The following is a 16769-nucleotide window of genomic DNA, read 5'->3' as shown; positions in this document are numbered from 1 at the left end:
GATTAAACACCTCTAACTTCAAAGCAGAGAGGCTGTTTGCCGAGGTCTGGGGGTCCCTTGAGCAGAAACAATTGTAAAGTTTATTTTGGTATAAGTTGTGGGTCAATGATTAGCAAGGAGCAGGACAGAAACAGACAATACAAGATCACATTAAGAGCACAGAGAGAAAGAGGAAGAGACAAGAGGCAGGCAACAGTGAGAGGAGAGAGACATCCGGAGGAGTGGGGACTTGAAGCTTGCGCCAGGCAAGAGCCCCTACTTCATGATCACCCAAACCAAACCTGACTGGAGCAAAGTATTTGAACCTTGTTAGGGAGAGCGTGCCGATCTGTGTTTTTACGGAACTTGGGTTTCCTGGGTAAAAGATACCATTTTATGGATAGGGATATAGGCTCCCATTTATTTTGTGGCATCCAGGGTGCAGAGATAGAGATTTAACTGTAGGGTGCGTTGTATTTAATTAGAAGAAACCTCATCTCTTGTGTGGCCTCTGTAGGCATTAAGAGTTAAGTGCTTAGTATCGGTCTGGGGTTTTCTGGGTGACCAGAATGTTTGGCCCTTGAAACGTCTTGTTTATAAATACTGTTCATAAAGTAACTTGTGTGTGGCACGTTTTGTTGTATGTAGTGTAGTTTTATGTGTTGTCATTGTAAATAAATATTTGTTTAACCAAGTGTGCCTGGATTATTACTCCTCTCAACAAAGCTGTGCCAGAGAACAAAGAATTCACGTGCCTCAAATTATACCAGCCACTCAGGTGTATCGCATGAAAGCACTTACAAGCTGGGGGTTATGAAAAATTATTTCACTTATTGACTAAATTGCTCGGTCAATTCCTGAGTTTTGTAACCCCACATTTGTAGCAATATTAACAAAGACCAGGGATGCTAGCACCGCCATCGCGATGTATACTCCCATACGACCAACCTATCCACAAGTCTCGGATTAAAGCAAGCAGGTCACAGTTTAGAAACTCTGACGTCTGCTTTGCTGACCAGAGACTCCTCACTCCAGCCCTATGAAAGCCCTCCATCAAACGCCGAGTTAGCAAACTGCAGGTGCCTTGTGGGTTGTGGTTCTGTCTCAATCCAGGCCTGTTTTCTGCCTCCTGTTCCTTCCTCAGGCTCTGCCCTTGTGCGTTACAGACTTGCTGCCAAGTTGCACTGTTGGTTCTTCGGCAGATGACAGGCTGCGCGTGAACAGGGAATCACTCTTCCAAACGCGGCCGATCGGCAGGGGCTCCCAATTTCTCGCAGAACGAGACTAATCGGAATTTTACGCTGAATTCACAAACGGCTGTTGTTTAAAATCCCAGAGCACCGCTGCCTGTGAAGGTCATTTCAACTGAACTGTAGTGCTCGACCACCTTTATCTTTTATTTAATCAAGCTGTACCTAATAAAACGGAACGCAGAGCTGTCTTTGGGGGGGAAAGGAATTTCATTCCCATTTCTGCAGCGCAGTGAGCTTTGATTCTCACTCTCGAGAGAACCGAACAGAGCTGCAGGAATTTTAATGCAATCCTAACAGTGCCTTCAGAGGGGACCTTTCAGATTGAGAAAATACTAAGTGCAACCGCCATCGCTCGTTGGACACATGAATTCTGTTACCTCTTTTGGAACTGAAAATCACACTAGTTTGTACGGCATATAAACAGTGAAGCCCGAATTCATTATTATTAGCTTTAACACAGAACACGAGCATCATAGAGATACTAACCGTGCCATTGTCTTAGGAGAGACAGTATTACAGACTCTATCGATCACTGTTGATTGGTACCAAACGGTACCGGAGCATTCAGGCCCGGACTACCAGACTCAGAGACAGTTTTTACCCCCGCACTATCAAACTATTCAACTCCCAGCCTCTCTCACCTATGATCTGAACCTCTCAGTGCCTTCTCTCTTACCAAAAACTCAAACACACATTGAAATCTACCTCTACCTCACATGTCAAGAAGCTCACTCCCCGTAATTTCTATCCCTTTATTTCATTCTGTTGATGCCTGTTTTTGCACATCTGATGTTGTTTTTGCACATGACCCGTTACCTTTTTGTTGTTTTGCCCATCGCCTGCTGTTGTTTTTTTGCACACCGCCTGTCGTCTCCGTCTTTCTTTTATTCTTCAATTGTATTGTTGCTTTTTTCTGTACTACGTATCGTCTGAGAGCTAGCTAAATAGCATTTCGTTATACCATCTACCTGTATATGAGTATAATGACAATAAACTTGAGCTTGACTTGATTGATCAAGCTTGTGACACAGCTCTCGGTTAAACATGCAACCTTGATACACCGCAATTCAATTCAGTCAGTTCAATTCATAGAGAAGAGAGGCGGCAGTGCTCCTCCTATCACTTGGGGGTAGCCCATGGGCCCTGGAAATTGGTGGTATCCATATCCAACTCCATGCACAAATCCTTTAAGCCACAAAAGTCCTACATTATAGTGGGATGGACATATACTGTATAGACAGAACTGAAAAGATTAGGGAGCGTGCCTTCGAGCGGTCGGACATGGCATTCCAGGAAATGGCATCGCGGGAGCCTGCATGATTCAATTCCTGGCGTCGCGCGGGAATGAAATATTTAACGGGCGTCACGAAAACCGGCGCAGGAAAAACAGAGTGACAGCTGTGGGAGGCCGGGGCGTGATGCAAGCCCCGCGCAGGCCGGCAGCGCTTTGAAAGCACAGGGCAGGAGACTGAACGCGTTTGCGCCAATACACGCGCTTTAATTCCACAGCCTTTGAGATCCTGAGTAATTGCTCCTGCAGCCACTCTATAAAGGAGACAGCCTTTTTCCTATTCCTGTGGGGAAGGCGGGTCATTGCCAGCGCCCGTGACGTTTATTTTTAACACTGCCCGTAAGAGAAGACTAGGCTTCGCAGTAGTTACGCCCCCTAAGCTCCTCCTCTTCTGCGTTACCCCAAAACTGTCTTGCTGTTTTCTAGTGCTGGCATACGCTGTATATAGGACACATTCACGCACGTCCTTTCTTCAGGCAGATTATTTCGTTCACTGCAGATCAAGAAGCTTAGACTTTAAGAATGGTAGCAAACAACAGGAGGCCTTTTGGCCCACATAGTCTGTTTGGTGGCGAGAAGTTCACAGAACCGAGAGCGTCCTCCAGCTCTTTGTCGAAGGAAGTCAGGTTGTCAGCTTCAACGACACGGTTGGGCAGCTTGTTCAATACTCCCACTACACTTCGGGCAAGGAAGGGCATCCTGGTCTTAGTTTGAAAACGATTTCCACATGAGCTGTGAATCCCTTGGCTTTTTTCTTCTCTACAACCTGATTCGAGCCTTCACAATTGCTCTCACTCGCACTGCGTCCTGATTTAATACGGATCACGCAAGGATGTTGTCCCCCAAATAGTGGCTAGTCCCTTCCCCTGGTGTTGATAAGAGAGAGGTCACTTTATTGGCCCTATACAATTTCTTGCATTATTCGTCTTTTCATATACTCCAGCTTGCTCTCCATGAGACACACAGACAGGGAGAGAAGCTTGGGGTCAGAGTGCAGGGTCAGCCATTTATACGGCGCCCCTGGAGATTTTGGGGTTAAGGGCCTTGGCTCAGGGGCCCAATGGCGGGCCGTGGGATTCGAACCAGCAACCTTCCAGCCACAGGGCCAGATCCTTGGCCACAGTGCCACCGCTCCGCCCCATCTTCCCCAATGATGAATATCACCATTTCAAACACAGAAATAATGTGTAACTGAGTTATGCCCTTCTAGGGCCATGTTTGTTAATTAACAAAAAGAATTTGAGTTTTTTTTTCTTGTCCGGTAGCAATAATTAATTCTGTTCTACGCACTCTAACAGAAGTTAATTCAAACCAACTGTTACCAGAGGGAGCCCACCAACATAATGAAAATTAAAAACCTAAGGCGCCATCTCCAAACAGCTATTAAGAGGATGGAAAGACAATTACATCATCAAAAGCCTCATTAGATCCCTTAAATGACAGCCAAAGAAAAGACAGCAGTCCCAGAAGCACACTTTCTCCTTCAAGCACCACAATCAGATGCAGAACTAGTGTCCCATGTTTCTAGTTGCTGACTGCAAGACCAATGAAATGATTTTAACATCCGTAGGACTATCTGTCTATATGTGGTCCCATTTGTAAGGATTGCATTGGGCTGCTTTGTTGTGGTTCTCATGATCCAGTTTTATTGAATAGATCATCTGAGCTTCGTGTCTGCTTGTACGCAGGTTTATGTAACCTGTATATAAACAGGCATGTCTTGGTGTGCATACTGTGTACATTAGAAATTAAATTATACAGATTTCCACTTCAGAGGAGAGAATCTGGGATAGCACAAGCACAGTTTCATGATACAGTTGTCTGAGAAGGCCAGATTAAGCACCCGGTACGTATCCACCTCAGAACCTGAATGTACTGCGGCATGACCTTCACACAGTGTTTTTATACCGATGGTGCAGAACGGTGTAATCACTGCGTGGCTCTAGATAAAAGCCTGTTGGACGGGGGGGGTGGGCCCTCTTCTGTTCGGCACATCCGACCAACAATTTAACAATAACTATTAAAAATGAATCACAGAGTGTCAGCAGAGGTTCAGCGCCAAAGCCCACGTCCTTTCCACCTGTAGCTTTCCCCAAGACTGTAGCATTTCTCTGAGCTGATGGGAGTGAACAATGAGGCACTGGCCTGGTTCAACATTATTCATTCTTTGTGGTCTCCAACTTCAGCTGAATGAGATGGAAATGACATATTATATTGCTACAGAGAGGTAGGGAAGACTTTATTTAAAGGAGACTTTAATTAAAAGACTTGGCAGGCTGCCTAGCCGGGTAAAAGCACTGCACATACAGTTATTGCTGCGCCTGACCAAAGATGTGATACAATCATCAGCCGGTTCAGAGCCGTCGTTTGAAGATTTTTCGTAAAACTGAAAAAAAGAAAACACCACTGATGGCCAACACGGATATAAATGAATAAAGTTCTACATATATTTTACACCATTCCAGTCACAGCTCTTGACAATAGCGAGTCAGGGGATTAATTATCATGCCCTTACGTCTTCTGAAGGTTATTTCTGTACAGGGCAGCCAGATTTAACTTCAGACTACGGGCGTTTCAGAAGGAGCTCACCATTTCGCGTGGGTTTAATAAGTATGTTCATAGCGTGCTGCGACGGCCACAGAGCTCCCAGTTTCATCTTCCCGGTGTTGCTCTGTGACCCCCCAGCAAAAATAAACTCCCGTCGCCACCACCTCCCAGATCTAATTCCAATTCCGAGCCCGGCTGGACCCCGATTCCCAAAGAGCTGACGCGCTCGGGCAAATTAGCATTCCGAACATTAAATAATAATGAAACAACGCGCAGAAACTCTTCCTTTCAGCTCGAAGTGTTCGGCGCTGCAGAGACGAGTCACTGTTTTAATTTGTTCCCCTCCTCGACACCCGGGCGGAGATCACAAGGCCGTCACCCACCCGCAGCAGTGGCACGCAATGCAGAAAAGCTGTGCGGGGACGGGCTTCAACAACAGGAGCGCCGTGGACTGTCAATGCTAGCGACGCGCCGCAAGCCGCCTGACCTGTGGCCGTGCGCTGATGTACTGTAGTATCGGGAGACTCCATTAGCACGTGATCGCCGCTATTAACCCCGGAAACATCAGCTCACAGCAACTCGTGCGAGAGAGCGACGCGATCGGCATTCAGCGCCTGCTGCAGCTGCACGGTTACTTAAGACAGCCTGACCTTTGATCCTTCTTCCCGGTCTGCCAACTGGCTTACCTGCCTCTGTGGCTTTCGGTCAAGCCGATAACGTCTGCGGTTTTCCCTTTCTATCTCCCCATCGGACACGTTACACAGCAGTGCACACACGCACGGTGGAGGGGGGCAGATGGACTTGATTGATACAGAGGCTCTGTAATGAACTAAGGGAGGAAGCCGAGAGATTTCCGATAATAGAGGTAAGAAGCGTTTCGGTCTCTGCTTGCCATTCATTTCCCACATGCGCCCCGGTGCTTCATTCTGCACCTAGGGGCAGTATCGGAATATAATTCCGGCGGGGGGGTGGGGGGTGGCGAGAAGGGCAGAACGGAAAAATCTTGATTTTTGCCACCAAATAAGTTGATCACACATCCTAAAAATACATCACATATAAAAAAAAAACGTACCTTAAGGCTAGATCTTTTCTCACTAAGCATTTCCAACTCATCCAATCTCACGCCTGGGTTGCAAACCTCATATTTTCAGAACTCGTCTTTTTGTGTTGCTCTCACAAGATGCAGACACGTTTCCGCTCCCTGTCAATTCACCATTCCCTTCAATGTATCAGAAGTCTTCAGTTTACACAAAGCATTAGCACAAACTAGCACGGAACACTACTCTCAGATTAGATCGATTAGATCTCCATGCTACAAAAAGCGAATGCAAAAAGCTTAAAGAATAATAAACGAGATATTTCTTGGTTTTCAAAAGGAACGGCACAAACAGATTCAAGTACCTGGATTTTTTGTGATGGAATAAAGGAGGCTGGAAGAGTTTTGGATTAAGTATTCAGAAATCCTTGACAGCAGAGTTTGCAACATTGTAGCCTGATCTCATCAGAAGCTTATCACGGCTGGGTCTGGTCAGTATTGAGCTGGGAGGCCTCTAAGAAAAACCAGGTTGCTACTGTAATCGGTGCTGATGGGCCAGTAAGCGGTGCTCTTCCCCCCTGAACCAGAATTTCCAAACCTTTAAGTTGAGGTCCTGTTTTAATGACTTGGTCCTTAAAGATAGCAGTTATTGGCCATTAAGGGGAACTGCTGTCCCAATTTCTCAGACGGGTTATTAAAGCGAAGATTCCCATGAATTGCGACATGATGCGGCCCTTCCTGCTCACTAGTTCCCATTATGAATATTGTAATGTGATGTCCGAGGGAGTGAGTACAGGTTGCGCAGCCGACATTTCATGGAAGACGTGTTCCTACGTGATCTGCATGCAGAGTTAACGAGTAAGGAATATTTGTCGGCAAAACCGTCTCGAAAATCGAGAGCAATATTTCTAGTGGATTAAAAGCGATGTATTCACAAGCCCACTTCTTTACAGTGTAATTGGGCAGCACCACATCACCGGAATTGCCTCATTCTGAAGCACAGAACATGGTCTGGCACATACCTGGAAATGTCGTCCATTTTGGGATGTAAATTGGAAGTTTTACAAGTTACTGTGTACATTTTATTGCGGTTTGAAATGCACCCGAAATACGAAAATAGCATCGCAGTTTCTCTTAAAAGGAATCAATTGGGCATTTTGGAACCTGCCTTATGATATTTTGGGAACACTGATGCTATTCAGTGCCAGCTGTGTCTTAGCATTACAGATCCTTATCTGAGCTGTTACAAAGGGGAACACAGCAACAGAAACTTAGATCTATAAACTGGTGTATGGTACTACAGCAGGAAACAAAAACTAGGCAAGTTTGATATTTTTATAGGTCACTACTCCTGGTAAGAGTTTGAAATTGTGGGATAATGTAAAAACATGAAGGAAAATAGGCTAAAATCACATAAAGCAAATATTATGCAACTGCGCCAAGCAAGGCCCCAAATTAAAAATGGCGCTGCCTCATTTTATCTTTTCTTTATCTGGTCTTTCCACACCAACACGCCACAAGGTTACAGGCTATCCAATTTGCGAAAAACTCCTTCCCATTTCCGAGCCAAGATTTTTTATTTCACACCTTATCACACAGATGCCAGGACTTCTGAAAATCCTGAACATTACCTCACCGTGCATAAAGTGAAGTAAACTGGAAAGTGTTTTTTGTCAATTGTTTCCATTTCCACCAGGCACTGTACCCCATGCTTGTTACTCTCCGCTGTTCGGGGTCTCCGAAACTGTTAGACTGAGGTCTCTCTCCAAATCTGGGTGAAGTGCTTAGCAATTCTCTAGCAGCAGAGAGTCGGGTCACAGTACTTCCCAGATAGCAGATCGCATTCCAAATCCTAGCTGGTATGTCAAACGTTTAGGAGTTGAAAAGCATGTAAGAATGTGAAGAAAATTAGAGGCATTACTTAACCTTCTGTATAATAGTAACACAAGATGATGTATGATTTTACATTTCATGCTGTTTAAGAAAAAATGCCAAAGATTTAGAAAAAAGCTCTCCCTGCAACTACGCTTTCCCAAAAATGCTTAAAACAACTGATTTCAATTCATTTTTAAAATCCACAAAATGAATGGACACTAAATGTAAATGTCTTTTTCTAAACTCCATCTGTTGTTACAAAGGAATCTTGGCGTATGGAAACTCAGGGCCTGATGTCTCCTTTAAAACTGAATAATTGAACACATTTATTTTTAAAATCCTTGTTTCTTTTGTTTTGGCTTGGCCTGCACATTTTGCGCAATAAACAATTTAGAGGGGAAAAAAAAGTCTTATAGGATTTTACATATTTTTTGGCTGAATGCTTGAAGAGACAGATGGTGACAAAAAACACAAAATGGTCTGACAACAACCAATGAATGTGGTCATCATTATAAACACATACAATAACACAATAACAGTCCTCCCTATGTAAAAAGAATGTGCAGTGATAATAAGCCAAGGTGCTGTGCTGGACTATTTGTCAAGGAGGTTAGAACTCTCCAACTGCGCAGTGGTATCTGGGTATTTATTACAGATATCGATCCAGCAAAAAGAAGCACCCTTTCCCTCTTTTGTTCATTGCGTACAATTTGTCCTTGTTTGGCCGGAATCCACAGTGGTTAATCTCTAGTCATTTTTCTGAAGGGGAAATGCTTCTGAAATAGATCATGTGCTGTTCCAATGACTCGCTGTACCCAGTAAAGATTGTGCTAAACAGCACGAAACACTAAAATCTGCCTTTACCGTCTGCACCTGGAAGAACAGGAGACATGCACCCTGACCAAAAAAAAACAACAAATTTTGGGGTCAAAGCTCTGCTTTGCTACGTTGTCTGCCTTCATTTAAAATAAATTCACTTTATTGGCCGTATACAATTTCTTGCATTAGGAGTTTGTCTATTCGCAGACCCCAGCTTGCTCCCACACAGACAGGGAGAGAAGCTTGGGGTCAGAGCACAGCGTCAGCCATTTATACTGAGCAGCTGGGGTTAAGGGCCTTGCTCAGGGGCCCAACGGAGTAGGATTCCTCTGCCGGCCATGGGATTTGAACTGGCAACCAGCCACAGGCGCAGATCCTTAGCCACAGAGCCACCACTCCACCTCATTTGGAGTCATCTGTAAATTCCCTTACATGCGGGCTTGCTCAGACTATGGGAGGATCATGTTTTTAATTTTAAAGGAAGCAAATGTATGAATTGGTTTTGAATACCAACAAAACAGAAACCGTATCAGACCTATTGCTTAATCTGAAGCGACTCTACATACAGTAGCTAAATCCATAGCCCCGAAAAGGGGATTCCCAATCCTGGGATCTCAGGATCCACAATCCCACTGGCTTTCTATGTTTGAATTGTTAGCTGCTTAAGGCTATGGAGAAAGGATAAATTAGTTCAATTCATTACATGGATGGATTTAACCCTTCTCCCAGGTAGAGTCATTTCTAATTTAAGGAGACAACTTAGGGGACTCCGGACCCCAAGATCAGAGGGGTCAACAGTGCCACATACCTCTTGGCAGAAGCTGACAATGTTTTCCCAGAGTTCCTTGGCCTCCCCCTCGTCGTTCTTGCGCCGGGCCTCCACGTGCATGCTCTCCCGCCTCTTGAGGGGCTTGGCGCCCTTGCGGAGGGTGAAGTACTGCTGGGGCGTGTGGCAGGCGGCGCAGTGCTTGGCCTTGAGGTCGTTCAGCAGGGTGCAAGCCGGACAGGCCCACTGGCCCGACTTCTCCTGGGACGTGCCCAGGGACGACGAGGAGGGGGAGCTGAAGAGTCTGGGGGGCTTGCGGGCTTTCCCTCCTCCGGACGCCCCGGCGCAGGAGCAGGGGCTGGAGGCGGCGCCGCACTGGGGGCAGCGAGGGTTCGGGTCCTGGAAGCCGTGCAGCTTGGAAGAGCCGCAGGCACTGCATTTGGTGGCGCCGGTGGGATTCCGCAGGGTGCACTTGGAGCAGGACCAGGTGCTGAAGTCGGGGCTGGAGGGGCTGGCCGGGGTGAAGCGCACGGACTCCCCCTTCAGGTCAATGAGATCCCCCCGGGACGAGCGGCACCCCTCACACTTGCCGGCGCCGGCTGGAACCGCCTGGGAGCAGCCGGGACACTTGCCCGAGGGCGCGCCGGCGTCTTCCTCCTCGAGGATGCTCAGGCGCTTGCTGGGCAAAGGCTCCTGCGGCTGGGGCTGCGCGTGCTTCGGTTTGGGCGGCCGGGAGGGGCCGGGGGGAGGGGGGCCCGCGGGGGCCAGCGAGGTGGGGCTGGGGGCCGGGTTCGGTGGCCGCCCCGGCGGGGGCACCTCTCGGCGGCTGCGCGGCACGGGGTTGTTCTGCAGGGAGGAGAGCAGGCCGAACGGGGACGGGGGGGGCGGGGCCGGGTGCCGGGGGGGCTCGGGGGGCTCGGCCGGCGGCGGGGGCGAGTCGTCGGTCAGGTCGATCAGGAGGGGGGCGGCCCCGGCGGGGTTGAACCCGGCCACCGGGGTGTGGACCTCGGGGACCACCAGCGCCTCCGGGGGGATTTTGGGCAGGGAGAGCTTGCGGGGCCCCCCGCAGGCGGAGCAGGAGAGGGCCACGGGGGTGTTGTGGAGCGTGCAGCGCGGGCAAGCCCAGCCCGACTGCAGGTCCATCGGGCTCGCCTCGCCGTTGCTCTCCGCCCGCCGGGGTTCGTCCTTAGGCGCCGGCTGCCCGCGGGGCTCCAGGAGGACGGCCATGGGGCTGGCCGGCGGGGCGCTGGGGCCGGCGGGCTCGGGCTGCGCGGGGAGGAGCCCGTTGGTGGCGGCGGCGGCGGCGGGGGAGCCGGCGGAGGGCCCGAACCCGCAGACCGAGCAGGCGCCCGAGCCCTGCGGGTTGTTGAGGGTGCAGCGGGGGCAGGACCAGCGCTGCTCTTCGGTGCTGAGCCGCAGGATCTGGTTGAGGTCGGGCTTCTGGCGGGGGGCCTCGCAGATGGAGCAGCGGGGGGCGCCGCCCGCGTTCAGGAAGGTGCAGCGCCCGCAGGACCACTCGCCGCCCCGCACCGCGGCCGCCATGGAGCCAGGGGAGTGCGAGTGGCTGGAAAGGCCAGGGGAAGAAAAGAGCGACAATTAACGCGGCGCGCGGACGGGAGGCGCGGAGAGCACGCGGATCAGAAGAGAAAAACCACACCGAGGATGTACGACGGTACACCAGAGTGCGGATCGATGACGATCTACCTAAGCAGCAATAACAACTAGGTCACCATGATGAAAAAACTCCTTTTATCCGCAAGACAGCCCTCTTCTTCTCCCACTGGGTCTCAGCAAGGGCTCAAAGCAGTGAGGCCCCGATGCAGGGTTTTTAATCCGGGTTCTCGACTGCTTGGAAAGTTCACCGAAAGATCAGAGGGGCTGCTGAAGTCACGGGCGACTGAAAAACGCCTGACAGAAGCCCGTTTTCTCGCAGCCCGTTCAAAGCCTTCGTTCCCAGCGCTCCATTCAGCTCCAGTACTGCCATGTCCCATCTCCAGAAGAGGCGGCGGTGACCGGTAATGAGTCATTCGGTCGAATGCTGCTGAGGGGGTGTTTCACGGTGACTGGGCGAAAGGCACGCTTACTAAGTCGCCGACTTGCCATTGCAAACATTTCTGAGATAAAAACTCCTTCAAGTGTTTCCCATTACAGCAAGCACAAGCAGGCCCTGTCACTGCAGTGACAGGCAGCCTGAGAGCATCTGCTAGCTACTGCACATAAGTACATTGGATAACAGCGGACTAGACTATAAGTGGGTTGTTGTTTTTTTACCGGAATAAGGATTTTAGTGTCCTCCAGACCTGTCATTTGGAATGCGATCTGGAAAATAGACGAGTTTCAGAACACTGGCCCTAGTGCAAATACCTATTGACTTTCAGCACGTTTAGGGAAGATTATCCCTCAAATCAGGGTCATGTGGAGTTCTGTGGCAAAGAACAGGCTTTTAAAACGATGACGCTTGGAAAACATAAAAGGAAAGCATGGGGACAGAACTGCATTCACCCCTTTTTCCCCCCATTACCAGCTATTGACATCAATATAATTGTAAATGTAAAGTCACTAAATGGGTAAAACAAAATGCTGCTTCTATAGAACTACAATCACTTTTATTATGTCATCAGAGTTAGATGCCTGGAGAACTCATTAATCCAGAAAGGAATGAGGCACAATGTAAGACACAAAGAAAGATTACAGAGGATATATCTAAAAAAAAGTCATTAACAGTATATCAAAGTAACCAAGTTACTCAACCTGCTCCTGAGATCTTTCTGAAGTCTCTCATGGCCTCATTTGTGGATTTCATTTAATTAAAGCCTAAATTCAGTTCCAAAATCTATTCACAGAGGCTCCTCGAGGCATCAGGTGGAGAAGGCAGGATTTCCTCTGGTAGTCTGTCATCTCACAAGGCCACAACCTCTCGGGGGGGCGATACTGTGCAGGCAAGTTTGGTCTGAATGCTGGGTCAACTCAGAACACGAATGTTTAATTACATTCAGTTCAGTTTAATTAAGTCCGCTGGGCCCAGATGCCTGGCAGATCATGAATCCAGTTAAAATAAGTACTTGGGACTGGGTCTCCTATGCTGATGACTGATTCCAATGTCAAAGCAAGGTCTGTATCCAAAACTGGCATTCAATTAAGAAAAGGGACCGGAAATCGTCCTCTTCAGGAACAGGAGCATTGTATGTGTGGAACTACCTAGTGAGCATCTCATAGTGTAACAAGCAAGGCATCAGGGATACAATTCCAGCCAGAGACCGAGCACAGGGGTCTGGATAATCGGCGATCTTTTATGTCAGGAGACGTAGAGGATTCAAATGCAGTGGTTGTAACTAAAAAGAGCCACAAAACCATGTATCGGGGAAAAGGACCTCTCTCCTGATTGTTAAAAGAACAAGAGTTGCACAGTAAGCCATTTAAAAAGCCTAAGCTCTGATCTTGGCAGTCCAGCTTTCACCCGTACCTCAAGTGATAGATCTGTTGCACCACATTCAAATGGTTTAACCAATCTGATGCTGTGGTGGTGATCTGATCTCGCCGAATATAATATTTACCCTCAAAATAATATCATTTAGGCACATTCATTAGCTAAAGCAAAATCCCCAAAGCCCACTAGTGAAAACTGCACTATGCAGGAAGAGGTTTTCAACTGACACGACTTTAACGAGAATTTTTCTCTTGCAGACCCCAGACTACTGCACTACCGTACCCGAGCTCTCCTTTTAAGGACAACCGCTTGGTCGGTTTCAGCCATTGGCCCCTTTCTCAGAGAACACCTCCAAAACGGCCCCCTCGAGCTCAGGGGTACTCCAGACTAAAGGATGTTGGCCAAAATGAAATACGTCCCAGGGGAACGCAAGACTCTTCTGCTTTTCTGCAACAAATCGCTCAAGTATCTGGCAGCGCAGGTGGTGAAAGCCGCCTTTCACCCAAAACCAGGCCCTTGCGTCCCAGAGGTGAGGGGCTTGACGGTCCCGTCACGAAGGGACAGACTTGTCGGTGGGGGTTTGCCACAGTTCCGAGCTGCGGGTCGCGTGGCTCGACGGGAAAGTGCGAAGTCAGGCGTATGGGGCCCGTGGGGCTTTCCCGCGCGGCTGCAAGCCCTCTGGGGTTTTGTTTGACAGCTATTAGCACGGCCTTCTCACTGCTGGCACCCTGCCCACGCCCTGGCTCCGATTCACTGAATATTCAAGTCTGACCTCAGCTCTACCTTAACCAGCTTTAACAAGGTCATACACCGAGAAGGTACAGTAGCGAGACCTCCCCCCCTCCGTTTATTCCTCTGGCCTACAGCGGTGAGGGTCTGCCATATTTGAGGGATCAGTCCGAGGTGTGTGCATGGACAGCCGATAGACTTGATTTGAAAGTCAAGTTCTCAACCGGGGGTGGGGGTACCCCGAGATGTACCAGGAGGTACCCTCAGGCGTTGCGTTCCAACATGGGAAATTTCCATGTGCTTCGTTTTTAGTAAAATATGGATCGGCTAATTCTGAGCTCACTGAGATCCTAAATGGTCTGCGCATATCTCCGATGTTCCTATTACTGTTGTCACGAGGAGAAAGGGGGGCAGGGTGATGGCAGAATGTGTTCCTCTATCTGCTGTGAAGTCTGTCGCACGGCCGCGTCAAGGAAGGTGGGGGATTCCCCGATACGCTTTGTGGAAGTCTATTTTTTAATTAAAAAATACTTACATTTCTTTTTAGTTGAAAATTTTAAGAGTAGCGGTTATTTTGGGATTCCACTATAATACAGCACATACACACATGCAAACCTCCCCCCCCCCAAAAAAAAACACTCCTTTCTTGGGGTTCTATGCCAACGATTATCTTATTTGAGAAACGTACGTACAGCCGTTAGACTTGATTAGAAACGCTCTAGTTAAACCCAGTACCATTACTATATTAAGAGAGAGGGTAGACCTATTATCTATACAGGACTGAGACAGCCTTACGGGTTTATTTATAGTCTCTCTCTTTGCGACGCAAGATTCCATTTCAAGTCGAGACCCGAGTATCGTTTTTACAGTAAAGGTGAACAAAAAAGGACATATTCCCAAGGCCATCGGGATTGTTAAAGCTCGACTTCTTGGCTAATTCGCCTTAATGCTCGCGACGGAGAGATCCGTTTCCATCGGGATATCCGTCTGGGCAAACGCAATCTAGTTATCGGCTGCAGCTCAGCCAATCCAGTCCCCTCGGCTTCACCTCTGGAGGTTCGGCCCCAGACTGGTCAGTCAGGCCTGCGGACCACGGCGCCTGATTAATATTAGAACGCAGTGCTGCTGTCGGTGGGGGTGGCGGGCGGCGAGGGGCAGGCGACAGGCAGGCTAGCCAGTCTGGCTCACAGCAGGGGGGCAGAGTGCGGCAAGCCCACCGCCCAGGACTCCAGCCAGTCCAGCAACTCGCCCCCTAAATGGCAAGTAAAGGCACAGTGCCCAGCCTGTCCTTCCCTTCTGCCTCATTTAACCCCCCCTGGAACTACCACACTCAAAGCAGACATGCACAGCACAGCAGCGTGCTACAGAAAGCAGCCCTCTGCATCAGAAAGAGAGAAAACAACACGTTATACAAAAACTCCAATGTGACAGCAAGCACAAATGAAGCTGCAGGTAGCGGGTAGCCTGGCATTCTTGCATCCCAAGGGTTCCGAGGCAGACGGTCATCACTGAAGGTGCCGAAGGGCTGCAGAAGTACTGTGGGAGATTCGGGATAATTCTGCCATTACCGAAACCCCATCCCCAGACTTGCACCGGGTACCTCATTTACACGCAGAAAACAGATGTGTGCCCTTTAAAAATAAGCGCCCCACACTTCTCGCGTCAGAGTTATTACAGCGTCCTGAAATGCTTCTTCCCAAAGGGACAATCCATATACAGTACGTGGGTTGCCCGAATGGTTTTGACATATTCCATCTTTCTGAATTTTAATTCCATTAGACAAAGCCTCAAGTTCCATCCTCTGAACCACATTTAATGTCACCGAGACAAACATCAGTGCCGAGATGTATAACGGGACTTGGGGATATTGTCTGAAAAACTTTAAAACAGTGGAATCATATCCACTTGAAATGCACATATGAAGCTCTGCGTCTAAAATACTCAAATGTCTATCTGCGCTTCACAAAAGCAATGCAGGCGGTGATTGAGTGTCTGTTGCCTGATAAAGCCACTTATGCTACCTGTGTAGGAAATATCTTCACAGCATCACAGAACAAAGACTGTCTCTGCTTTTGAGAACTGAATTGAAGATTTTTTTTTTGCCTGTTACTGCTGGAATAACAAAACCGTTTACCCTAAAACCAGAAGTTCCTCACAAAGAGCATCAATCATTTTATTCTTGAATGCTACAGGTTTTAGAATGTGGTTTTAGAAGGAGTACTGTCTTTTAATACCCCCTCAACAATTCACGTCTAGGAGACGTCAGAGCAGATCTGTAAAGCATAAACGATAAACCTGAGTTGGCACCGGAATCTTTAGCTCTTCATATGCATATTGAATTTCCTTTAAGAACAATAAGTCTCAAGTTAAAACATGCATTCTGGTATAGTAAAAAGCTTTTGTAATATTGCCAAATCTTTTAATGCACATACTTTTGCTTAAATAGTGTAAATACTAAGGAGTGAGCAATCCAAGAACATTGGAGTAGATGTTTTGCAAAATTTGATAATGCCATCCTAGATCCCGGCTCTCTCATCTAACAAACTCCTGTGGGATCAGCTCTGTGCAAAACGTAGAGAGATGATGAGAATAAAAGCAGTAACATAAATGTTTCAAAAGAGCCTGAAATTCCCTCAATGCAAATCCCCTTGAAAAATACACTGTTCCGATGCGTCTTCAAAGCTGTAAGTGAAGTAAAAAGTGTCTTAAGTGTCATTTGAAATACTTGTTGAACCAATGAATCAATGAAAACTGCTGTACTGGGTTCTATGTATACAGGTATAAACAGATATTAGAAGTTTATAACATTGCATCAGATAAACAGCACTCCCTAGAACCATTAGACTGTTCGTTAATTCTCCATTACAGACTCGCTGTAATGCACAACTGTATATTAGAAATGTCACCCTCTAGAAGTGACTCCAGACACAGTGTAAAAAGATGGGGTCAGTTTCATGCAGTGGCATTTCACAGCTGTTACCAAGCACGCAGTTTAGTTTAGTGCTGAATGTGAGTGAATATTCCGGCATTTCTTACAGCCATTAACG

At 47.9% G+C, this 16769-nt stretch overlaps 1 protein-coding gene across 2 annotated transcripts in view; it reads right to left on the bottom strand.

Moving 5' to 3' along the window:
* Window positions 1-16769, bottom strand: part of capn15 (calpain 15) — an 85940-nt gene that overhangs the window by 29944 nt on the left and 39227 nt on the right. For both annotated transcript variants that reach the window (XM_069181063.1, XM_069181062.1), the window contains one exon: window positions 9609-11130. In XM_069181063.1, coding sequence (XP_069037164.1) covers window positions 9609-11108 — 1500 coding nt within the window. In that variant the 5' untranslated portion in view covers window positions 11109-11130. The remainder of the gene's footprint in view (window positions 1-9608; window positions 11131-16769) is intronic.

Source organism: Lepisosteus oculatus, chromosome 19 (assembly GCF_040954835.1).
Source record: "Lepisosteus oculatus isolate fLepOcu1 chromosome 19, fLepOcu1.hap2, whole genome shotgun sequence".
Lineage (NCBI taxonomy): Eukaryota > Metazoa > Chordata > Actinopteri > Semionotiformes > Lepisosteidae > Lepisosteus > Lepisosteus oculatus.
This window is presented reverse-complemented; position numbering and strand designations above follow the sequence as displayed.